The 26,373-nt window shown below is 43.6% G+C and overlaps 1 protein-coding gene across 4 annotated transcripts in view; it reads left to right on the top strand.

The window, feature by feature from the left end:
• FANK1 (fibronectin type III and ankyrin repeat domains 1) overlaps positions 1-26,373 on the top strand; it is a 211,103-nt gene that overhangs the window by 123,299 nt on the left and 61,431 nt on the right. For all 4 annotated transcript variants that reach the window (XR_003857887.1, XR_003857886.1, XM_029610038.1 and 1 more), the window contains one exon: positions 24,927-25,092. Coding sequence is in view for 2 of the 4 variants with exons in the window: in XM_029610038.1 (XP_029465898.1) it covers positions 24,927-25,092 (166 nt within the window). In the remaining 2 variants the exon portion in view is untranslated. The remainder of the gene's footprint in view (positions 1-24,926; positions 25,093-26,373) is intronic.

The following is a 26,373-nucleotide window of genomic DNA, read 5'->3' as shown; positions in this document are numbered from 1 at the left end:
TAACCCATTCTGTAGTTACACGATGTTAGGTTTCATGTTACAAGTTACTACCCAGGAAAAAGATCTAGGAATCATAGTGGATGATACATTGAAATTGTTGGCTCAGTGTGTTGCAGTGAAAGTTAGAAATTATTAGGAAGGGGAATGGTAAATAAAACGGAGAATGTCATAATGCCTCTGTAGCGCTCCATGGTGAGACTGCTCCTTGAGTCTCGTGTTCAGTTCTGGTCACTGCATCTCAAAAAGATATAGATGCACTGGAGAAGGAACAAAGAAGGCTGACCAAAATGATAAAGGGGGTGGAACTGCTCCCCTATAAGGAAAGGCTAAAGAGATTAGGGCTGCTCAGATTGGAGAAGAGATGGCTGAGGGGGGATATAATGGAGGTCTACAAAATCATGAGAGGACTAGAATGGGGTAAATACGAATTGGTTGTTTACTCTTCCAGATAACAGAGAAACTAGGGGGACCTTTACAAAATGGAGGCGTAGCCTAGTGGTTAGAGCAGTGGGATATGAACCAGGAGACCAGGATTTAAGTCCCACTGTTGCTCCTTGTGACCTTGGGCAAGTCACTTTACTCTCCATTACCTCAGGTACAAACTTAGATTGTAAGCTCTGTGGGAAATACCTACAGTACCTGAATATAATCCACTTTAAAGTGTGAAAAGCAGAATATAAAAAATCTAAATAAAGTTAGCAAGTAGCACATTTAAAAGAAATAAAAAATTATTTTTCACTCAAAGTACAATTAAGCTCTGGAATTTGTTACCAGAAGTTGTGGTTAAGGCAGTTATCTTAGCTGGGTTTAAAAAAGGTTTGAACAAGTTTATAGTTTATTGTTTTTCTATACCGTCACATCGGCAAGGCCTTCACAACGGTGTACAATTGAATTGACAGAGAAAAATACATAAAATTATTAAAAGAGATAACAGCTAACATTAATAAAAAGGAAGAAGCATAGAAAAATATAAATTAGCTGTTAAAATATCCTAATACTATAGTACTTAAAACATATTACATTAAAATTCCTTAAAAAACAAATGCTAAGAATCACTAAAAACTTCTAATATGTTACTAAAATGTAAATTAATATTAAAAACACAAAGTTAAGCCCATGAGTGTCTAGCGTTCAAACTCAGTATAGTTCCTGGAAGAGAAGTCCAAAAATTGCTATTAGTAATGCTGTCTTAGGAAATAGCCACTTATTACTGGCATTAGTAGCATGGGTTCTATTTAATGTTTAGGTACTTGCCAGGTACTTGTATCCTGGATTGGTCACTGTTGGAAACAGGATGCTGGGCTTGATGAACTCTTGCTCTGACCCAGTATGTCAACTTCTTATGTTCTTATGATATAAGAGAAGAGAAAAATCTAACAAGAATTTCTCCATTTCCACAGTATCATTACAGTAATACTTCTCACAGGTAAAGATAGTGTTGAGCAGGGAGGCTAAAACCTGCTATCACATGAATATGGAGAGGTCTTTCAGGCTAATCAACTACATTATGCTGAGCTGTGTGTTTGTTTCAGACTAATGAATTTAAAAGTTAAATTGTAAATGAACAAATGTATTTTGCATTTGTTATCCTGGAATTACATTATTGCATTCTTTTTATTAGGCATTTCTTTGTAAAGGGAGAAAAAACCATAGTCTTTCTCCAAAGATAAGCATGTCTATTAAAGAAACACTGATGGGTCGTGTGATCTATAGTGTACCTGGTTGGAAGGAGCTTTTTCTAAGCTTTACAGCTTTTTCACTAGAATAGTTCATAGAAACACAGAAACACGTTGGCAGAGAAAGACCACATGGCCTATCTAGTCTGCCCATTCACACAAATTTCTCAACTTTACAATCCCTACTATTCCCTTAGAGATTCCCTGTGCTTATTCCATTCTTTCTTGAATTCAGATACTGTTCTTGTCTCTACCACCTCCACTGGGAGATTGTTCTATGCATTCACCACTCTTTCTAAAAAAAGAAATATTTTTCTTAACATAGAAACATAGAAATGACGGCAGAAGAAGACCAAACGGCCCATCCAGTCTGCCCAGCAAGCTTTCACACTTTTTTTTTCTCTCACATACTTATCTGTTTCTCTTGGCTCTTAGTAACCTTTTTTATTCTATTTCCCTTCCACCCCCGCCATTAATGTAGAGAGCGCCATGAAGGAACTGCATCTAAGTGAAATAGCTTAATTAGTTAGGGGTATTAACCACCGCAATAAGCAAACTACACCCATGCTTATCTGTTTATCCAGACTATGTAATTCAGTTCTTGTTGGTTGTTGCCTGAATATAGATCCACCTTTCTTAGAATACTCCTGAGTCTACCATCTTTCACCCTCATCCCATGACTTCTCATTCTAGAGCTACCTTTCTGTTGAAAGAGGTCCACCTCCTCTACATGGAAACCTTAGAGGTATTTAAATATCTCTGTCTTCCCTATACTGCCTTTCCTCTATGGTATACATGTTTCAATTTTAAGTTGTCCTCATATGCTCTAGAACAAATACCATTGACCATTTTAGTAGCCATATTCTGTACTGACTCCAACCAATTTATAAGAACATAAGATTTGCCATACTGGGTCAGACCAAAGGTCCATCAAGTAGAGATGTGATTTGAAATTTCGTGGGTTTTCTTATTGTTTTGTCACCCTCCCGAAACACAACGAAATAGGAAATATCGTCTCTATTTCCTATTTCGTTGCAAACGAATGCACATCCCTACCATCAAGCCCAGTATTCTGTTTCCAACAAGTGGCTAATCCAGGTCATACGTACCTGGCACCATCCCATAGATTCTATGCTGCTTATCCCAGGGATAAGCAGTGGATTTCCCCAAGTTCACCTTAAAAATAATTTATGGAGTTTTCTTCCAGGAACTTGTCTAAACCTTTTTTAAACCCAGCTACACTAACAGCTTTCACGACATCGACCAGCACCGAATTCTAGAGTTTATATTGAATTAAAAAAATAGCCTCTATCATATCTCCTCTCAATTATATATTTTCTAAAACTGAAGAGTCCTAACCTCTTTAGTCTTTACTCATAGGGGAATAGTATCATCGGCTTTATCATTTTGGTCCCTTCTCTGTACCTTTTCTAATTCTGCTATATATTTTTGAGATGTGGTAATCAGAACTTCACACAATACTCAAGGTGAATAGAATGATTCAGAGACATCATGATATTCTGTTTATTCTTCATTCCTTTCCTAATAATTCCTAGAATTGTATTTGCTTTCTTTGCCGCTGCACACTGAGCAGTGAATTTCAACATATTATCCACAATGACACCTAGATCATTTTCTTGGATGGTGACTCCCAAAATGGAGCTCACATTGTTTAGCTATATTTATTTATTTATTTATTTAGCGTTTTTCTATACTGGCATTCATGATTAGAAACCACATCATGCCGGTTTACATAAAACAAGGGGTGAGAACAAGAAACGAAAAAACAAGTGCAAGGAGAACAAAAGTTACATTACAACAGAGTCTTAAAACTGGGAAGAGAAATTAGAATAAGAGAGCCGAACGGTCGGGATTAAAATATTTACATTATTTACATTATGATATGAAATCTATTGTATAGTTTGCTGTTTCTTGTAAAATTGCTGTCATTTAGATCGGGTCTGGGAAGGCTTGATTAAATAGCCAAGTCTTAAGCCTTTTTCTAAAAGTCGGTAGGCATGGTTCTTGTCTCAGCTCCGGAGGGATAGAGTTCCATAATGAAGGGCCGGCTGTGGAAAAGGCTCGGTCTCTGAAAGTTAGGTAGTGAGTGGTTTTGGTTTGGGGGACATGGAGTGATCCTTTGTAGGCTTCTCTGATGGGCCTGGCGGAAGTGTGTTGTCTGAGAGGAATTTGTAAATCGAGCGTTGTTTGGTGATGTATGGCCTTGTGGATAATAGTGATGGATTTGTGGATGATTCTAAAGTGTATAGGCAACCAGTGCAGGTTCTTGAGAATGGGGGAGATGTGATCTCTTCTCCTGGTGTTGGTCAGAATTCTCGCAGCTGTGTTCTGGAGCATCTGAAGGGGTTTGATGGAAGCGGAAGGAAGACCTAGTAAGATAGAGTTGCAGAAGTCTATCTTAGAAAAGATAACTGCTTGAAGGACCGTTCTGAAGTCTCGAACGTGCAGGAGCGGTTTGATTCTTTTAAGTACTTGGAGTTTGTAGAATCCATCTTTAGTAGTTTGTTTGATGAACGATTTTAAGTTGAGATGGTTGTCGATAATTATTCCTAAGTCCCTTGTTTGGGTGGTAGGTAGGTTGGTTGGGAGACTCAGAAGTATAATTTGGGTTGTTCTTCCCTATAATTTGGGTTGTTCTTCCCTACATGCATTACTTTACACTTGTCCACATTAAATGTCATCTGCCACTTGGATGCCCAGTCTCTTACAATCTTCTTGGTTTTAACAACTTTGTTCCATTAGCAAATTTGATCATCTCACTTGTTCCCATATCTAGGTCATTTATGAAAATGTTAAAAAGCAGTGGTACTAGTACAGATCCCTGGACACTCCACTATTTACCTTTCTTCATTGAGAAAATTGACCTTTAAGCCCTACTCTCTTTTTTCTATTTTTTAACCAATTCTCAATCCACAACAGAACATTGCCTTTTGAAAGTGCGATCTCCAGAATTGTATACAGTATTCCAAATGAAGTCTCATTAGGGACTTATATAGGGACAATATCACCTTCTTTATTCTAATGACCATTCCTTTCCTAAGGCAGCCAAGCATCTTTCTGGCTTTTGCCATTGCCTTATCCACCTATTTGGCTCCCTTAAGATCATCTGATATTATCACCACTCTTCTTTCATGCTTAGAATAATTTAACACTCTATGCTATACTGCTCCTTTGAGTTTTTGCAGCCCAAATGCATGACTGCATTTTTTAGTATTAAATCCTAGCTGCCAGACTCTGGACTATTCCATAAGCTTCACTAGATCCCTCCACATGTTTTCCACACCTTTAGGGTTATATACCTTCTTGCAGATTTTGGTATAATCTACAAAAAGTCTTACCTTTCCTGATAATCCTTCTACAATTTTGCTTACAAAAATGTTGAAAAGAAATGATTCAAGGACTGATCCCTGTGCCACATCACTAGTAATGGCGCTCTCTTCAGATTGAAATCCATTTACCATTATCCATTGTCTCCTCCTACTCAACCAGTTTCTAATCCAGTCAGTCACTTTGGCGCCTATACTAAGGAGTTCAATTTATTTATATTTTGCTTATGTGGAACTATGTCAAAAGCCTTACTGAAATCCAAGTACACTACATCAGCTATTTTCGCCAGATCCAACTCAAAGAAATTGATCAGATTCATTTGACAAGATTTGTCTCTGGTAAAACCCATGCCACCTTGGCTCTTGTAATACATTGGATTCCAGAAATTGCATTATCTTCTGTTTTGGCAACTATTCTATTAATTTGCTTACAGTGGAGGTCAGACTAACTGGTCTATAGTTCCCAACCTCTTCCCTCCACTTTTGTGAAGAGGAGCTACATTCACCTATCTCTAGTCCTCCAAAACTACTCCTGAAGCATTGAAAAATTCAGAAAGCAGAGCCGTCAGAATAGTTCAAAACAACTAGTTCTTTTTTTTTGGCTTCTTAAAAAAGAGTACATCTTTGGACTGCCACTTTTAGTCTTGTCTCCTGTCTCTATTTTTTAAAACATATTGTTTATTAACAGTTTTACGCCCACGTGGTGTGTAGATGCCTTCTCTGCACAGCTCAAGGTTAGAAAGCCACTCATTTAGCAAGGATTGAGAGTTTTCTGTGAGCCACTGGCTGTGGCCACTTGGAAGTACTTTTTCTGAACAACCCTCTGCAAGGTGCCCTTGTTCAGTCTTTGTCGTTTCCTCTGATCGATTTACTGGACTAAAGTTTGTTTCACATGCCATTTTCTATTGACATCAGTGTTCTCTGGACCTCTGTTCCTCCCGACACAGCCCATGTGACGAAACGTGGTCCGTCTCGGGGGGCCGAAACCTCGCTCTAAGTATTCCTGAATAAAAGGTGGAAACGCGTGCTTTAAGTCCTCATTTCTTTGATTAACTCACTACAAGGATCCGTGATTTTCTAGCGCTATACCAGCTCTACCCATGGTTAGTCTCCACTAGCGTATATCGCTCTTCATCTCCACCTCCTATTGGCTATTGATGATCATTTTTAAGGCGATAATTGTTGCAATTAACATATTTGAGGGCAATATTCAGTAAGCTGGTAAGCAGACAAGTTATCAGGCTAAAGTTAGCAATATAACTTCTCAATTATAAATTCACTAGCTCAGCCTTTAAATTCACTAGCTCAAATTTACTAGCTTTAAATTGGCTTTAAATTATTAATTTAAATTTAAATTATTAATTTAAATTTAGCTTTTAATTGGCTTTAAATTCACTAGCTCAGCCGGTGCAATCTCCTCTTCCTCGACGAATGGCGGGAGAGAAGGCCTGCGCAGTCGGCGCCAAAGACCCGCCGGGGTAAGGCCTTTAAAAAAAATCCACTTACCCCGAGCCGCTTCTACCCCGACCACGAGGCAGCCCGTGCCGTCCGCCTGCCCGCGACAAAGAGCTTGGCCCACCTCTGATCCGGCCCTCCTGGCGATCAGCCAATCAGCCAAACCCAGCAGTCAATACCGGGCAGCCAATTAAGGGCAGCCCCACCGGGCTTTAAATTCATTAGCTCAGCTAGGCGCCGTGCGCCGAGCGTCGCGCGCTGAGTGTTGCCTTAGCCTCTTATCGCTGCTGCTCTCAATCTCCCCTCATCACTAAGTCACCAGATCTCCTCCAACTAACAGCCCCCCTACAGGCTCCAACTCCCTCCTCCAACAAACATCCAGCCTGTCTCCTACATCCGCCCATGCCAGCAGTCATCCAGCTCACTTCAACATCCTTTCAGTCCAGATTTTAGTAACCGGCTTCAATACTCATCCACAACAGTTATATCAAACCTGCTCCAGCATTCCTCCATAACAGCTTCAATCAAGCCTGGTCCTTCATTCATCCACAACAGCTATAATAAGCCTGTTCCAGCACTCATCCATAACAGCATCTATTAAACCCGCTTCAGCATCTGTCCACGCCAGCCTTCATCCAGCTTATCCCAGCATTCATCCATATCAGCCCTCACCGAACCTTGTCTAGCTCTCATCCAGATCAGCCAACCAGTCAACCCCATCCTTTCCGGCACGACAATCCATAATGCCTCCAGGTTTCCCAATCCCTATTCTTCAACACAGTCTATTCTCCACAGGAAAATCAACTATGCAAACCCGACATTGCACTTACAAAACCCTCATCCCCATCATGATCTCACCTATTACCCAACTCTTAGGCCTTGCTCTATTCTCCTTAACTCTATTTAACACTCAATCCCTCACCGAGAAATCGCTGATCCTCAACGACTACCTCCTAGGCACAAATCCGGACATCTGCGCTATAACAGAAACCTGGCTTAAACCCACAGATATAGCAATAATAAATCAACTACCAACACAGACCTAGACTTCTTTTACCTCCCCCCAACAGAAAAAAAGAGGCGGGGCATTTTTCTAGCAACCAAAAAAGACCTGAGATTCTCACAACACCCAGCTAAATCAGATTCTAAACTAGAAATAGGCCTTTTTAAATCAGACCAACTACAAATCCTCCTTGTTTATGCCCCACCGGGCCTCCTGGAAACAGATGCCTCCCCCATGGTTGAAATAACTACAACTCACATAAATCTGGACTTCCCAGCTATAATCCTAGGAGACTTCAACCTGCATGTAGACAACCCTACAGTTTCAACCAGCTGTGAGGCTTTTCTCACCGCCCTCTCAGCCATGGGTTTAATGCAGATTGTCAACAAACCTACCCACAAAGCTGGTCACGCATTGGACCTGGCATCACGCACTCATCCCACCCTATATGCAAGCAGGTCCCTTGGTCAGATCACGCATTAATCTCCACAACCTTCACGCTGACAGAAACCAGTAACACATACTCACCTCAACCATCATTTCTCTACAGAAGATCCTGCTCCTCCAATGACCTCAGCAAACAGCTGGCCTCACAACTCCCACTCATAGACCTCGCCAATCCCAACGCTGCCCTCCTTTCTTGGAGCAACATTACAGAGGCTGTAGCAAACAAACTATGCCCACTATCAACAAAAAAATTCAACCCCAACTCTTCCAAAAGACAACCATGGTTCACCAATGAACTTTGAAAACTAAAACAGAGTTTAAGACAGAGAGTAAATGGCGCAAAGCCCCTTGCTCCAACACACTCTCCGCCTATAAACTCGCTCTTCACTAGAGATGTGAATCGGAACCAGAATCGGATCCGATTTCAGTTCCGATTCACATCTCTATAGATGTGAATCGGAACCAGAATCGGATCCGATTTCAGTTCCGATTCACATCTCTACTCTTCACCACTACAGGAACTCCACCTTAAGATCAAAAAGGGATTTCTACGCTCATAAGATCCATGACCTTATCTTCGATGCTGAAGCCCTCTTCGCCTGCGTATCCAAACTAACACTAATCAACACACCAGATATCCCTAGCAATCAAGCACAATCCAAAGCTGAAGAGTCGGCTCTGTTCTTCCGAAACAAAATCGCTAACCTCCTAACACAGCTGCCCTCGAACACCTCCTCTCCTACTAGCGCATTTCATTTCCCTAACAAAGACATATCTCTTGAATCATTTGACCCCATCACCGCTTCAGAGATCCAAGCAGTTCTAAAGAAAATGAAACCTTCCTCCTATCCCTTCGACCAAATCCCCACTAAACTACTCCTGATAATTCCCAACACCATTTCCAAAAAACTGGCCGACATCATAAACTGCTCTCTATCTCAGGGAATCTTTCCGGACGACCTCAAACTGGCCTCCCTCAAACCACTCCTAAAGAAACCAAATCTGGATCCTAAAGATCCCAATAACTTCCGGCCGATTGCCAACCTTCCTTTTATAGCAAAGATCATGGAAAAATTAGTTAATACACAACTATCTGACAACATCAAAGATCACAAAATTCTGTTCCCCTCCCAATACGGGTTCCGAAAAGCATTAAGTACAGAATCCCTTCTCATATCCCTGACAGACCACCTCATCATGGGCCTTGATAAAGGTCAATCTTTCTTACTAATTCTCCTGGACCTCTCGGCAGCATTTGACACTGTTAACCACTCCATCCTCCTAAACCAGCTGTCGAACATCGGAATAACAGGAACTGCTTTTGCATGGTTCAAAACTTTCCTCAGCAACAGAGGCTACGAGGTTAGAATTCACAATAAAGAATCACCCCGCTATAACTCCTCCATAGGAGTTCCCCAGGGTTCTTCCTTATCCCCGACGTTCTTCAACATCTACCTTCTTCCACTATGCCAGCTGCTAACCAAACTGAATCTAAAACACTTTCTATATGCTGACGATGTCCAGATCTTGATCCCCCTTAAAGAATTCATTACTAAAACACTTGAATATTGGGAAAATTGCCTCCAAGAAATCAACTGCCTCCTCGCTAGCTTAAACCTGATACTAAATACATCTAAGACAGAACTCCTCCTCATCTCTCCGGAAAACAGTAATACCACTTCCAGTCATCCAGCCAACCTACACACCATCCAAGCTAGAGACTTAGGAGTAATAATTGACAATCGTCTGAATTTAAAATCATTTATCAACCAAACAACCAAGGACTGTTTCCATAAACTTCAGTTACTGAAAAGAATAAAACCACTCTTTCACTTTCAAGATTTCAGAACGGTCCTGCAAGCAATAATCTTTTCCAAGTTAGACTACTGTAATTCTATCTTACTAGGTCTCCATCCTACACCAAACCTCTTCAGATGGTCCAAAACATGGCAGCCAGAATACTGACAAACACCAGGAGAAGAGACCACATATCCCCCATCCTTAAAAACTTACACTGGCTGCCAATTCATTTCAGAATTATTCATAAGTCCATCACCATTAACCATAAAGCCATCCATCACCATGCTCCACTACACCTACATCGAGAGGGCCTCTGTCTGTATTGCGGAGGAGCTGGTCATCTCAGAGCTCGTTGCCCAACACGTCCGGAAAACTTCGAAGCCTAGGCTCATGCGGGGGAGTAACCCTAGGCATCACTTCTCCGGCTCCCCCACTCACGCTACAGGTCTCCTTGTTTCTTGGAGGTCTCTGATTTTCTACGATGGCACTAGTAGACTCGGGGGCAGGAGGGAGCTTCATCCTCCAAGATGTAGTGGAATAACTACACATCCCTCTTTGCCTTTGCCCTAGGCCATTGATTCTATCTTCCATCCACGGAGATCCTCTACCGGGGAGAATAATGCACCAAACTGTTCCACTGGTTTGTCACATTGAACCTAATCATTCGGAACAGATCTCATTTTACGTCATTCAGAGAGCGATACATCCTGAAGTTTTGGGCATTCCCTGGTTACAATGGCATAACCCTCAGTTCGACTGGACATCCTTAAAGCTTATTCACTGGGGTCCAGCATGCCAAGAAACCTGCCTTAAAGGAACGACTTCCACAGACAGTTATATCTGTACTACTCTTCTTGAAGGTTTGCCGTCTCAGTATGGTCAGTTTGCGGATGTGTTCTCCAAAACAGCCGCTGATACCTTACCTCTGCATTGAGAGTTTGACTGTGCCATTAATCTGGTTCCAGGGGCGACTCCACCTTGGGGTAGGGTTTACCCATTATCTGCCGCAGAGACCTATGGCATGTTCCAATACATTCAAGAGAATCTACAGAAGGGGTTCATTCAATGATCTACGTCTCCGGTCAGAGTGGGGTTCTTCTTCATGGGAAAGAAAGATGGGACTCTGCGTCCATGTATCGATTTCCGGGGACTTAATGCCATTACCATAAAGGACCGCCACCCATTACCTCTAATTGCTGAACTCTTTGATCGTTTACAAGGAGCCCAGGTATTTTCTAAATTAGATCTCAGAGGAGCATATAACCTAATCAGGATTCGTGAAGAAGATGAATGGAAGGCGGCTTTTAATAATAGAGATGGTCATTATGAATATCTCGTTATGCCATTCGGATTGACCAATGCTCCTGCAGTTTTTCAACACATCATCAATGAAATATTTCGAGATCTACTTTACGTCTGCTTAGTGGTCTATTTAGACGACATTCTAATATTTTCTTCCAATCTTCAGTCACAGCGGCAACATGTCATTCAGGTTTTACAACGACTAAGAGAAAACAAACTATATGCCAAGCTGGAAAAATGCATTTTTGAAAAAGAATCACTACCCTTCCTGGGTTACATTATATCTAAACAGGGTTTCCAAATGGATCCCTCCAAGTTGAAATGTATCAAAGAATGGCCACAACCTAAAAGATTACGTGCACTTCAACGCTTCCTTGGTTTTGCGAACTACTATCGTAGTTTTATTCTGAACTTTTCTAAACTAGCTGCACCTCTCACTGCCCTGACTCGTAAGGGGGCAAACATCAAGGCTTGGTCCATGGAGGCTGAAGAAGCCTTTCAAGCAATCAAGAACTCTTTCCTGCAACAACCGTGTCTTCGACATCCTGATCCTAGACTTCCATTTATTGTAGAAGTGGATGCATCAGCAGAAGGAGCCGGAGCCGTCTTAAGTCAAACCAATACATCGGGAACATCTCATCCTTGCTCGTACTTCTCCAAGAAATTTTCTCCGGCAGAACGCAATTACTCCATTGGGGATAAGGAGCTTCTCGCCATTAAGCTGGCATTTGAGGAGTGGCGGCAGTGGTTGGAGGGAGTACAACATCGCATAACAGTCTTCACAGACCATAAAAACTTCACATACCTGCAGCAAGCTCAACGTTTGAACCCCTGCCAGGCTCGTTGGGCCCTCTTTTTCACACGTTTTAATTTTGAACTATGCTACAGACCAGCTGATAAGAACATTAAGGCTGACGCCTTATCCAGATCCTTCTCCATCGATGATACTGAAGAGCCTGTACAGCATATCATTGACCCGGCTCGCATTATTCTCTCTGCTACATTCACGGTTCCACCAGGTAAAACAGTGGTGCCTAAAAGACTCTGTAATAAAGTATTGGCTTGGGGTCACGATTCCCAGTTAGCGGGTCATCCTGGACGAGTACGTACTCAAAAACTCCTCCAACAATACTATTGGTGGCCTGAGATGCATAAGGATATACGAGCTTATGTTGACGCCTGCCCAACTTGCGCTCAACATAAGATTCCTACAGGGAAAACTTGGGGTCTTTTACAACCATTACCAGTGCCCACAAAACCATGGACACACATCTCCACAGACTTTATTGTGGAACTCCCACCATCTGAAGGCAACACTGTGATTTGGGTAGTGGTAGACCACTTTTCAAAAATGGCCCACTTTATCCCACTTCCCTCCCTCCCGTCTGCTCCACAGCTGGCTCAATTATTCATGCTTCACATTTTCTGCCTTCATGGACTGCCTCAGCACATCACCTCAGACCGTGGTCCTCAGTTCACGGCTCGATACTGGCTCAACCTCTGCAAGAAGTTCCGTATTTCTCTGGATTTTACTACAGCGTTCCATCCTCAGGCTAATGGTCAGGCGGAACGTACAAATCGTACGTTGAAACAGTTTCTACGGCTTTATGTCAACTCCCGACAGGATGATTGGGCGCCCCTTCTTTCCTGGGCTGAATTCTCGCACAATTCGCATGCTGGCACCTCTATGGGGGTATCTCCTTTTCAGATTGTCTTTGGTCGTCAGCCCAGGCCACCTCTGCCTGTACCACTGCCTTCACCGGCGGCTCAGCTGACGGCGGTTCAGCTGAAACAGTTTTGGGTCCATACTCAACAGATGTTACATAAAGAAGCTCACTCTGCTAAGAGGTTTGCCGATCAACATAGATGACGGGCCCCCCAGTTCCGTCCAGGGGACAAGGTGTGGATCAGCACCCGGCACATCCGTTTGAGAGTTCCGTCTATGCGATTGGCTCCTTGCTACATTGGACCTTTTCCGGTGCTGCGACAGTTAGGTCCTACCAACTTCAATTACCTGCCACGTTGAGGATCCACAACTCCTTTCATGTGTCCCTTCTGAAGCCGTTGGTTCTTACCTGGCCTTCTCAAAAACCACCTGAAATAGTGCAACATAGAGCAGTGGACGAAACTATATATCAAGTATGTGAAGTTCTGGATGTCCGGAGACGGGGCACCACCTGGGAGTACCTTCTAGCTTGGGAAGGATTTGGACCAAAAGAGAATTCTTGGGAACCTGCTAAGAATATATTGGATAAATCTCTTCTCAAGGACTTTCATTCCAAACACCCTGGTAAACCCAAGCCTTCTAGGGAAAGGCCTAAAGGAGGGGGTACTGTTAGCACCGCCGGCCGCGGCAAACCGTGACCGGGGCCGAGTGTCATGGCTGCCGGCCTTGACGGACCGCAATCTGGGCTGGGCTGGCGATCGTGAAGAAAATAGTTACCCGAGGCTTTGGGTGTCTTCGAGGGCTCTTGCAGTAGCAGGCAGCCCCTTCCGTTTTTTCTCCCGTGGCCACTGCCGCATCCAGGCTCGGCCGCATGGCTCCTCGAGGGTTCGGCTCCTCCCCCACTGTTACCCTAGGGCCACGTGCGCGGCTGAAGATTGTTCTTAAAGGAGCCATGACAGGAAATAGTCATGGCTCCTCCTGAGACTCCTCCCCCGACATCCTGTACTTAAGGCAAGGTCTGGTCCTCAGACCTTGCCTTGGTATCAAGGTTCCTGCCTGAGTTTGGCTCAGAGCTTCTTGTTTCTGGTTCTTCATCCCGCTCTGCTTCCCGGCTCCGTGGATTGACTCTTGGCTTCTGACTTCTGGACTGGCATTCGTGTTTCTCTGGCTTGATCCTGGTTCGGCTTCGGACCCTTCTCCTGTATTCTCCTGGACTGGCTTCGGACCCTTCTCCTGTTTGATCCTGGCCTGGACTTCGACCCTTCTTGTGTACCGAACCCTCGGACTGGCTTTGGACTATTCTGTGACTCCGTCCTCAAGACTTCTACGACCTGCTGGAGGCGCCAGCAGTCTGGAACCCATGACCCACAGGAGGCGCCTGCATCCAGACCTTTCTTCAGTCTTCAAGGGAGTCTCCTAAGTCCCAGCGGCCGGGTCCCTACGGGCTTCTCCTGGGGGGATCTCGAGCTTCCAGGGCAATGTCTTCATTCTTCTACTACAGCATTTCGGCCTTGCCCTTCGACGGTAGAGACCTAAGGGGATCATTTCCCTTTAGGTAGCACTGACTCTACCTCGAAACAGGGGTCCACCTTCGGATCCATAACAAGTAGTCCTTGTTTATCATGTTCATTGTTCCTTGCTCCCTCGGTTTACCTTCCTGGTCTTTGACCTTGACCGTGGACTTGACTCTGCTTTGTCTGCTGCCTGCCCTGACCTCTGGCCTGCCTGCCATTACTGCTGTCTACTGCCTGCCTTGACCCCTGGTTTGTCCTGCATCTCCACCATCTGCCCACCATACAGACCTATGCCTCACTTTGGACTCACCTCTGAACTGCCCTAGGGACCCACATAAGATCTGCTGGCCACCAGAAGCCAATAACTCAACCTGTGGGGAAGACGGCTGGTATAGGCGAAACTCCAGCTGGTTCCGCCTCTGTTATTTTAAATTAGGGGTCTGATTTTAAAAAGCATTTACATGCTTAAAATTGATATTTACATGGGTAAGTTCACTTTACCCATGTAAATGGACTTTTGAAAATTGCTACAATATATGCCATTGAATTGTCCATAGAATTTACCCACGTAAGTGCACTTTATGTGGCTAAATGGCTTTTGAAAATTGCTACAACAGTAGTTAATTTTACATTTGAAATTCCTTTTGAAATTACCCCCTAAATATATGCCCTACAACTGGGTAGCAACCACCATTTCCAAATTAGACACACTTTAAGTCTGCAATTGTCCTAAATTTAAATCCATTCCTTCCAAAATTAATAGTACCACCACCCATCCCGATTAGGCCTAGAGTGAGAGAAACTGCACACTCCAGTGCAGTTGCTGAAACAACTACACTAGACTGTGCAATCGATTCAGCAACAGTATGTCAGTTTAAGAAGAAATGTTTTTGTAATACATAAAAAATCTGGTTGCATATCATTTAACAGGTCTAATAACCCAGGTAACCTTTTACTTATTGACTGATCATGTAATGAAATCACTTATAAATACATAAAAGTAGACAAAGAATTAGGATAGCTTTTAGGGAATTTCACTAAAGACTTAACACAATTAAAAACGTGTCTAACTTGAACCAACCCCCCAATAGCTTCCTTGCCCAAAACAAATTGGAATTTGCAAAATGAACAAGCAGCAGTCAAAGCACAGCAAATAACCAAAACATGAAACAAGTAAGTGCACCAGGCTGGCATAAAGGAGCACACAAAGGAACAAGCTCCTTTATCATGCTTCTTCATGTGTGCAACAAAAGGTGCATGCTGCTGCTGCATGCATTGACTCCGGCATCAGCCCCAGAGGATACCAAATGGGGTGGGATGTTGTCAGTAGGCTGCAATCTTCTAGCGAGGCACCCTCTGTTATGTAAAGTGCTTGCCAATGGGAGCTGGAAAAAGGCAGTCATGGGAGCAGTACAGATATGGTAAGGCAGAAAGTTTGAAGCTTTATTCTCCAGTGTCAGCCCTGAGATTTTAAATATGACACCCTCCAAATAGTCACCAGAGGGGGGTAGGGTGACATCAGTAGGCTGTTATTGGTGGTCAGCAATCTGCTGATGAGGCACTCTCAGGTAACTTGCTTGCCAATGCTGAGCTGGAGAAGCAGGCAATCACAAAAGCAGTACAGATGGTAACCAGATAGAATTAGGGATGTGAATTGTTTTTTGACGATTTAAAAAAATCGTCAGATATTTTTTAAATCATCAAAAATCGTTAGAGTCGCGATACAATAGAAATTCCCCCGATTTATCGTGAAAAATCGTAAATCAGGGGAGGGGGGGAGGGCGGGAAAACCGGCACACCAAAACAACCCCTAAACCCACCCCAACCCTTTAAAACAAATCCCCCACCCTCCCGAACCCCCCCAAAATGTTTTAAATTACCTGGTGGTCCAGTGGGGGGGGGGGGGCCCGGCGCGATCTCACGCTCTCGGGCCATCGGCGCCATTTTGGCTGCCACTAATATAAATGGCGCCGATGGCCCGATAAAAAAAAAACACCCGACCCTTTAAAATGACCCCCTTAGCCTCCCCCACCCTCCTGACCCCCACAAAAGCTTTTAAAATTACCTGGTGGTCCAGCGGGGGTGCTGGGAGCGATCTCCCGCTCTCGGGCCATCGGCTGCCACTAATAAAAATGGCGCCGATGGCCCTTTGCCCTTACCATGTGACAGGGTATCTGTGCCATTGGCTGGCCCCTGTCACATGGTAGGAGCACTGGATGGCCGGCGCTGGACCCCCAGGGACTTTTGGCCAGCTTGGGGGGGTCTCCTGACCCCCTCAAGACTTGCCAAAAGTCCAGCGGGGGTCCGGGAGTGACCTCCTGCACTCGGGCCATATTGCCAGTATTCAAAATGGCGCCCATGCTACCTTTGCCTTCACTATGTCACAGGGGCCGACGGCCAGCCCCTGTGACATAGTGAGGGCAAAGGCTAGTGGCTGCCAGTACTGAAAATGGCGCCGGCGCTAGCCTGTGCCCTCATTATGTCACAGGGGCCGACCGTCGGCCCCTATGACATAGTGAGGGCAAAGGTAGCGCCGGCGCCATTTTGAATACTGGCAATACGGCCCGAGTGCAGGAGGTCGCTCCCGGACCCCTGCTGGACTTTTGGCAAGTCTTGTGGGGGTCAGGAGGCTCCCCCAAGCTGGCCAAAAGTCCCTGGGGTCCAGCCCGAGCCTGGTTCCTGCCTGCCTACAGCCCGAGCCTGGTTCCTGCCTGCCTACAGCCCGAGCCTGGGCCCAGCCTGCCTACAGCCCGAGCCTGGTTCCTGCCAGCTTCAGCCAAGCCTGGTTCCTGCCTGCTTATGACCCGAGCGTGGTTCCTGCCAGCTTCAGTCAAGCCTAGTACCTGCCTGCTTCCGCTCCACCGGCCGCCGTACCTGTCCAAGGTCCAACTCTGAGCTTCGCCTAAGTCCCAGTGGTCGGGCCCCTACGGGCTCCTCCCGGGGGGGGCTCCGACTTCCAGGGTGAATCTCCTAAGTCCCAGTAGCTGGGCTCCTGAGGGCTCCTCCCGGGGGAGTACCAGCTTCCTGGGTGAAGCTGACACCGCCTGCCCGCCAGAGATCTGCCTCCCGGCCTGTCTAGTTGAGACCAGTGAAGTCCTTCCCAAGTCTCCTGCAGGCCGGCCCAAGGGTCCACTAGTCTTATAGTTCACAACAGTCTTGGTGAAAAGCACGATGTGAATACTTGTCCTAAATGCGCTGAGATGACGGCGAAAGGCTAGGCAGGAAAAAATGGAACATTTGTTCCAACTGCAATTGATTCCTTCCCCTTCAAAATCATCAAAGTCGTCTCCGGCCGGAGTGACTAAGCGAGCATTACTTAAGAAATCTCGTCCGGACGGATCGGGTGATCGTCCGTCCTCGCCATCGTCCACAGCATCGACGAAGTCGACCGACCAACTTAAATTAAAGCATCTTCATCGGCATTTTCGACCGTCGTCGTCCGCATCGACGTCCCAGGAGGAATCGACAGCAAAGCGGCCATGGACCCAGGAAATAGCTGTCCCCTCAACACCTGGGCCTTTGCCTCCATCGATGCCAGATCCTCCGCAGACCTCTGCACAGGATGCATTATCGCAGCCTCCGCCACCGCTTACAACTGCTCTGGTTCCATCAGTTGTACAGCCGGAATTGTCTGATCTCATCAGACAAGCAGTCATTCAGGCTTTAAAGGATCAAACACCTCCGGCGATCCCACCGATGCCGATGCCACCAGCATCGATTCTGGTTGTATTACTGATGCCGGTGTCCTTGTTGGCACCCAGGACAACCATGGAGTCGATCACTACGACACTGAGACTCATCACATTATCGATGGCCATCTTCGCCCAGATACCATCAGGCTCTTCGATGCCGATCTCGATTCCAACGACGTCGAAGTCTTCAAGAACACTTCTACCGATGACTATATCGATGACAACTACTACATCATCGAGACAACCATCATCTGAGCCTCCTGAAGTTCAGGATCTTGCATTCTATCGACGTCTTTTACAAAGATATCAAAATGTCATTGACAACCTGCCAACAACAAAGCCTCAGGACACTTCACATTTGTTTTCTTCCGATGATCCACAACCAGGCCCTTCAGGCCTTCATTACCCTCCCAGATCTTCTCCAAGGTCTCCTTATAGAGATGACCCAGACGATTCTTGGGATGACCAGCAGTCTGTTACGTCTTCTGAGGGATTCATGTCTGAACCTTCACCTCCAGACCAGAGTAAAAAATCACCTCCAGAAGATTTATCTTTCTCAACATTCATACAGGACATGGCTGACTCCATTCCCTTCAAACTAACAGCAGAACAAGATACCAGGCAACAAACTCTAGAAGTTCTACAGTTTGTAGACCCGCCTAAACAAGTGTTGGCTATTCCAATCCATGAGGTTCTCTTGGATCTTCAACGCCGCATCTGGGAGCATCCATCTTCTGTCCCCGCAGTAAATAAGCATGTGGACACAACCTATTTAGTGCAGACAGCTCCAGGATATCAGAAACAACAACTACCACACCAGTCTGTGGTAGTAGATTCTGCACAGAAAAAGTCTAAACTTACCCGCCCACACTCATCAACTCCACCTGGTAAAGACCATAGGTTTCTCGATTCATTAGGCAGAAAAGTGTATCAAAGTGCCATCTTGAACACAAAAATCTCTGCTTACCAATTGTATATAACACAATATCAGAGGAACCTATGGAAGCAAATAGAAGAAATTATTACTTCTTTGCCTACGCAATTCCAGGAACCAGCACAGGCAATAGTCAACAAAGGCCTAGAAGCCGGAAAGCATGAGGTGAGGGTGGTCTATGACAACTTTGAGACGGCTTCCAGAGCAGCAGCAGCTGGAATCACCGCCCGTAGATGGGCATGACTTAAGGCCTCGGACCTCAGGCCTGAGGTCCAAGAAAAACCTGTGGACCTACCATGTCTCGGAGACAATTTGTTTGGAGAAAAGGTCCAAGAAGCAGTACAACAGCTTAAAGACCATACAGAGACTTTACGTCAACTGTCTCAAATGCCACAAGATCCCTCTACACAACCTTCTTGTCGCTTACCTCGAAGAGAAATCAGGCGTTCTTACTATAGGCCAAGAAGATACTACCCCCAAACTTCTAGGGGTAGGTTAACTAGACCACAACAACGGTCCCAGGCCAGACAGCCTAGGCCTACCCGCCCGCAACCTCCTGCACAGACAGCCCCAGCGGCGGGCTTTTGAAATACAGGCCAGAGAACAAGTCCATTGGCTAAACATAACATCAGACCAATGGGTACTCTCCATAGTCTCTCGTGGTTACAAACTAAATTTCCTCTCAATTCCTCCAGAATCTCCACCAACTTTCTTCCCACAACAAAATTCTTAACTAATTCAATTACAAGTAGAATTATCCATCCTTCTGAGAGCCAGGGCTGTACAGCCAGTGCCCCGGACTCAGCAGGGCAGAGGATTCTACTCCCGGTATTTCCTCATTCCAAAGAAAACCGGAGACCTACGTCCCATCCTAGACCTCAGAAATCTCAACAAATTTCTGAGAAGAAAAATTCAGGATGGTTTCTCTAGGCACCATGCTTCCACTACTTCAAACAGGAGATTGGCTTTGTTCTCTGGATCTTCAAGACGCTTACGCTCACATTCTCATATTCCCTCCTCATCGCAAATATCTGCGCTTCATGGTGGGCCATCAACATTTCCAATACAGAGTTCTGCCATTCAGACTGGCATCTGCTCCCAGAGTCTTCACCAAATGTCTGGCAGCAATAGCAGGACACTTGCACAAGGAAGTGTCCATGCTTTCCCATAACTAGACTGGCTCATCAGGAGTCAATCTCAGCAAGGAGCTCTTACTTCTCTGACTCGAACAATTGCCCTTCTTCACTCCATGGGATTTCTCATCAATTATCAAAAATCCCATCTCACTCCAACTCACCTGCTTCAATTCATAGGATCAGAATTGAACACCAATCTAGCAAAGGCCATTCTACCTGTAGATCGAGCAAAGACTCTACTAGCAAGACTCTACTAGCAAGATCCATTTACTTACAGAAACAAACGACAGCTCATCAGTTTCTAACTTTACTAGGCCATATGGCCTCCACAGTTCATGTCACTCCTATGGCATGGCTCGCCATGAGAGTTACCCAATGGACTTTAAGATCACAATGGATCCAAGTTATTCAACCACTACATTATCCAATTCAAGTGACCCACCAACTAAGATCATCTCTACTTTGGTGGACAAACATGGACAACTTGCGCAAAGGCCCACCTTTTCAGCAACCAGTCCCACAGATAACTTTAACTACAGATGCATCCACCTTGGGTTGGGGAGCTCACATAGACAATCTCCAAACACAAGGAACTTGGACAAACCTCAAAGCAACATTTCAAATAAATTTCCTAGAGCTTCGAGCTATACGTTATGCGCTACATGCGTTCAAGGACTGCCTTTCACACAAGACTGTTCTAATCCAAACGGGCAACACAGTAGCCATGTGGTACATCAACAAACAGGGAGGTACGGGCTCGTATCTCCTTTGTCAAGAAGCTGCACAGATTTGGGCCTGGGCCCTAACACACTCAATGTTTCTCCGGGCCACTTATCTGGCAGGCATTCAAAATGTACTAGCGGATCGTCTCAGTCGTCAATTCCAACCACACGAATGGTCCCTGGATCCCTCAGTAGCGACCAGGATCTTTCAACGTTGGGGTCAACCAACAATAGACCTCTTTGCGTCACATATGAATCACAAAGTGGACATATTCTGTTCTCTACACAAACAGAAGAACCAGCCAGCCAAGGACGCCTTTGCTCGTCCTTGGAACTCAGGCCTTCTATACGCGTATCCTCCAATACCGCTCATAACCAAAACACTAGTGAAGCTACAACAGGACAAGGGGTCCATGATACTCATAGCCCCATATTGGCCTCGACAAGTATGGTTTCCCACACTTCTAGACCTCTCAGTCAGGGATCCAATTCATCTGGGAGTAGCTCCCACTCTCATCACTCAGGATCAGGGTCAGTTGCACCATCCCAACCTTCAATCCCTATCCCTGACAGCATGGATGTTGAAAGCTTGATCTTATAGCCACTCAATCTTTCCACCAACATATCTCAAGTGCTTCTAGCTTCACATAAACCTGCCACACGTAAGAACTATTCTTTGAAATGGAAACGGTTTACTTTGTGGTGTAGGCAGAACAAAATTGACCCTTTTGCTTGCCCCACTACCTCTCTACTAGAGTACTTATACCACCTTTCAGACTCTGGTCTCCAGACTTCGTCCATACGGGTACATTTAAGTGCAATCTCAGCCTACCATAACAAGGGAGGAGATGCACCTATTTCCACACAACCTCTTGTCAGTAGGTTTATGAGAGGTTTAATGCATCTAAAACCACCAATTCAGCCACCAGTCATAGAATGGGACCTGAATCTGGTCTTAACAAGACTCATGTGTTCTCCTTTTGAACCCATAGATTCATGTGATTTTAAATTTCTACATGGAAGACTATCTTCTTCATAGCCATTACATCAGCTAGAAGGGTTAGTGAGTTACAAGCACTTGTCACGTACTCACCCTATACAAAGTTCCTACATGACAGAGTGGTTCTCCGTACTCATCCAAAATTCCTTCCCAAAATAGTTACGGAAATCCACTTGAACCAATCCATAGTTTTACCCACATTCTTTCCAAGACCCCATTCCCATCCAGGAGAGACAGCCTTACATACCTTGGACTGTAAGCGTGCACTAGCATTTTATATAAACTGCACTGCAGTCCACAGAAAATCCACTCAACTTTTTGTATCTTATGATCCAAACAAACCAGGAAAGGCAGTGGGTAAACATACTATATCCAATTGGCTAGCAGATTGCATACAGTTTTGCTATGAAAAAGCAGGCCTTCCTCTCCAAGGGCAAGTAAAGGCACATTCAGTGAGGGCAATGTCAACCTCAGTAGCACACTATCGTTCAGTGCCAATCATTGACATATGTAAAGCAGCAACATGGAATTCTTTTCATACTTTTGCAGCTCATTACTGTTTGGACAAGCAAAGACGACAAGATTCAGCCTATGGACAATCTGTCTTAAAGAACTTGTTTCTAGTTTAATCCCAGCTCCTTCTACATCCAATCTGCTGTGATCTTCGGCTGACTCATTTTCAACAACAATACTTCAGTGCTACTTCACTACAAAATGACTCAACCTCTAGCTTGCTAATCACCCATATGTGAGGACTAGCATCCTGCTTGTCCTGGGATAAAGCAAAATTGCTTACCTTGTAATAGGTGTTATCCCAGGACAGCAGGATGTAATCCTCATGAAACCCACCCGCCACCCCGCGGAGTTGGGTCTCATTCCTTTTATTTTATTTTTTGCTAAAGCTTATTGCTACATACGAGACTGAAGAGAGACACCGGTGGCAGAGAATATCATAGCATGCTGGGCATGCTCAGTGGCCTCACAGGGCCAGTCAAAAGTTTCTAGAAACTTTGACAGAAAGTTTTCCCGCACTAGGGCTCCATCGGTGACGTCACCCATATGTGAGGACTACATCCTGCTGTCCTAGGATAACACCTATTACAAGGTAAGCAATTTTGCTGTACTCAAAACTTTCAAAGGATTCACATAATGTCCAGAAAAGAGATATGTCATTGGTGATAATGTGAATTTTTGTAATGTATCCAATGTGTGTGTCCAAATGAAAAAAATATCAATATAGCTTTTCCAAAATTTTATAAAACTCCAGAAATATGATATATAGATATGTTTATTTTCTAACTCAATTATATAAAGGTACGCTATAGACGAGGTCATGGTTGTGCCTTTAACCTGTAGGTACAATTGGTCACCAAACCAAAATGAATTCTTTGTGAGTGCAATAGAGGCTAACACAAATAAAATGTCAATGATGCTTAGATAAATCAGAACTCTGAAGAGAAGCATCAATAGTTTTGATCGTAGCTGTCTGAGGTATGTCAGTATATAGAGCCGTAATGTCAGCAGTGACCAAAAATCATCCTAATTAAAACTGATGGAATTTTTCATGTTGATTAATGAATTGAGATGAGTCTGGAACATAGAATCTACTTTGTGTGACAAGAGGCTGTATAAAGCTGTCAACATGTGTTGGTAATGGTTCTAAAATAGAGCCTATGCAGGACACAATAGAGTGGCCCAGAGGTGCTTTTAATGTTTTATTAATTTTAAGAGCCAGGTGAAAACAGGAATGGTTGTTTTTTTTCAAATAAATCAAATTCCTTCAGGTTGATGATACTGCACTGCAAGCCATGGTTCAAGGTCTTTTTGATTAAACATTGAATGTTGTTTGTAAGATCTTCCATCAGCGGTACAGAAAAGATGTAGCAGACAATTTATTTGAATTCTTATATACCGACATTCCTGTATGAAATACAGATCAATTGGTAATTAGCTTCAAGGATATATTGTTGGTGATCCATAATCATGACACCTCCACCTTTATCAATGAGTTTGATTGTAATAGAGAAGTCTTGCCATAGAAATCTAATAGTGTTTTGTTCTACTATAGATAAATTCAAATGTGATTACTGGAAGTTTTTCCATCATAGAGATGTCCTTCATGACTAACTTTCCAAAACAACCATTAAAGGATTTAAAGGATAAAATGGACCAGGGGCATCCATTTTGAAGATTTAAAAACTTTGATTTTGGAACAACCTTTTGATTGGCAAAAAAAGCCAAAATTTTTTATCTTTGAAAAAATGTTAATAGATTGACCTGTACCTCAAATGCATCATATTTTACAGTGGGCACAAAAGAAAGACCTTTATTTAATACTATTTGTTCAGCGTCAGATAAGCAGCGAATAGATAAATTGAAAACTGTAGAGATCATAGGCATTGCACTCATGTAATTTGCTTTTCTTGTATTGATACTGGTAGATGGTTATAGCCAGACTGAGTTTTTCCCATCACAGAATGTCTCTGTGATCATTGGTGTAAAATAGACTCAGAATCAGGAGTATTCTCATCCAATGAGTCCCCTGGAGATGTGTCAAAGGATTCTATTTTATGAGACTTCATCGAGTGGTTATTAGACATGTGCCTATTGTTGTCTTCAGAGGAAGAATCAAAAGATTTCAAATAACTGATGACTGATGAAATCATTGGATATAGGAAAGATGACTGATGACTGATGAAATCATTGGATGACTGATGAAATCATTGGATATAGGAAAGATTCCTTAGAAATGGGCAAACCATGTGGAATTCTTTTTTCCTTAAAAGTACTCCATCAAAGTGGCATCAGGAAATTCTGTTTGAATTAAACGTTTAATGATATATGGTATCTAATATTGAACCAGTCAACCTCAAATGTAGAATCTGTAGTGGAGTCAAATAAACAAGAGGAGAAGAGAATGGAGGATGCTGCTTGTTCTGAATAGCTAATATCATGTATGCTTTGTACTGCTATCATCACTTTTATGTATGAATGAGTCGTTTTTCACTCTATTTATTATATTTGAAAAAAACTTTTAAAAAGTTTCTTTAATTGAATCTAGTGTTGCTTAATATGTTTTGAAAACATGTTGTTTTGTCATTCAAATGTATAACTTTATTTTAAGTTCAATTACTTGGCACTTCCTTATGTGTATGTTTGTCAAGTATTTGAAGTGACCTTTTTTTGCCTTTTGTTTTCTTACCTAAATAGTATCATTCTTTTTCTGTCATAGCCTAATGTTAGCCTGTTTCGCTGGTCACCTGGATATTGTTAAGCACCTTAGAGAACATGGTGCATCTTGGGAAACCAGAGATAAGTCAGGTTGTGCAGCGATACATTCAGCAGCAGATGGAGGTCATCTCAGCGTTATTCAATGGATGATTTCGGATGGCAGTAAGGTACAGTCTTAATCTTCCGAAAACTATGTATAATCCATGGAAAGGCAATCATTTGATTTAGATGATCTTCATATATGCTTTTTATTTATATTCAAACAAACTGGGATCCTCATAAGTATTTGAATTCTAATTTGTTTATATTGCCATGCTTAAATCAGCAGTAGTAGCTAAATTGTTCAATGTATGAACTTGACTCATGTTTCTATTGCTTCTTTTTATCTTATTAGAGCCTCTTTCTTGTTCTGATTTTGCTTACATTTTTTGACTTTTTGGCATAAAATATGGATACCTTTTATATCTGTGCTCCCACTTTTAAAAATTGTTATCCCTGAATGCCTTCTTTAATTGCTGTTGTAGTTATGCTTTATAGATATTAGTAAGATGCATGCAAGGAATTCTGATGAGCATCAGTATAATAGTCTTGATTTAATTTTAGTTGTAATGATGAAGATGGCTAGATAGGAGAAACTTTCAAAACTTTAAATGCTAATATCTTCTGTAATTTTTAAAAAATAACAATTAGAATGAAAAAGCAGATAATAATGCTATATATAGGTTTTAATTGCCAATGGATTTATCGGAACTTTTTTTTTTTTTTTTTTTGCTAGTACTGTTTCTTACTCTTTATGTGTTATTGGTGACTTTAATATGCCAGATGTAGACTGGAAAATCCCATCTGCAGAATCTAAAAATAGTAGCGTGATAGTGGATGCCATGCAAGTAACTTTGTTCAAACAAATGGTATTGGAACCCACGAGAGAAGGAACTATCCTCGACTTAGTGCTCACTAATGGAGATAATGTCTCTGATGTCAAGTTGGGCACCCACCTCAGCACCAGTGATCATTAGGGATGTAAATCGTTTTTTGACGATTTAAAATATCGTCCGATATATTTTAAATCGTCAAAAATCGTTAGAGGCGATATTTAATAGGAATTCCCCCGATTTATCGTCAAAAATCGTAAATCGGGGGAAGGGGGACGGGAAGGGGGAGGGCGGGAAAACCGGCACACTAAAACAACCCTAAAACTCACCCCGACCCTTTAAAATAAATCCCCCACCCTCCCGAACCCCCCCCCCAAAATGCCTTAAATTACCTGGGGTCCAGTGGAGGGGTCCCGGTGTGATCTTTTACTCTCGGGCCTCCGGTGAGTTGACAGGGCAAAGGTAGTGCCGGCGCCATTTCTACAACGCATCGGAGGCCCGAGAGTAAAAGATCACACCGGGACCCCCCCTCTGGACCCCAGGTAATTTAAGGCATTTGGGGGGGGGGTTCGGGAG

The sequence above is a fragment of the Rhinatrema bivittatum genome, chromosome 7 (assembly GCF_901001135.1).
Source record: "Rhinatrema bivittatum chromosome 7, aRhiBiv1.1, whole genome shotgun sequence".
NCBI classification, from domain to species: Eukaryota; Metazoa; Chordata; class Amphibia; order Gymnophiona; family Rhinatrematidae; genus Rhinatrema; species Rhinatrema bivittatum.
The sequence above is the reverse complement of the archived record's forward strand: the minus strand, read 5'-3'. Positions and strand labels throughout refer to the sequence as shown.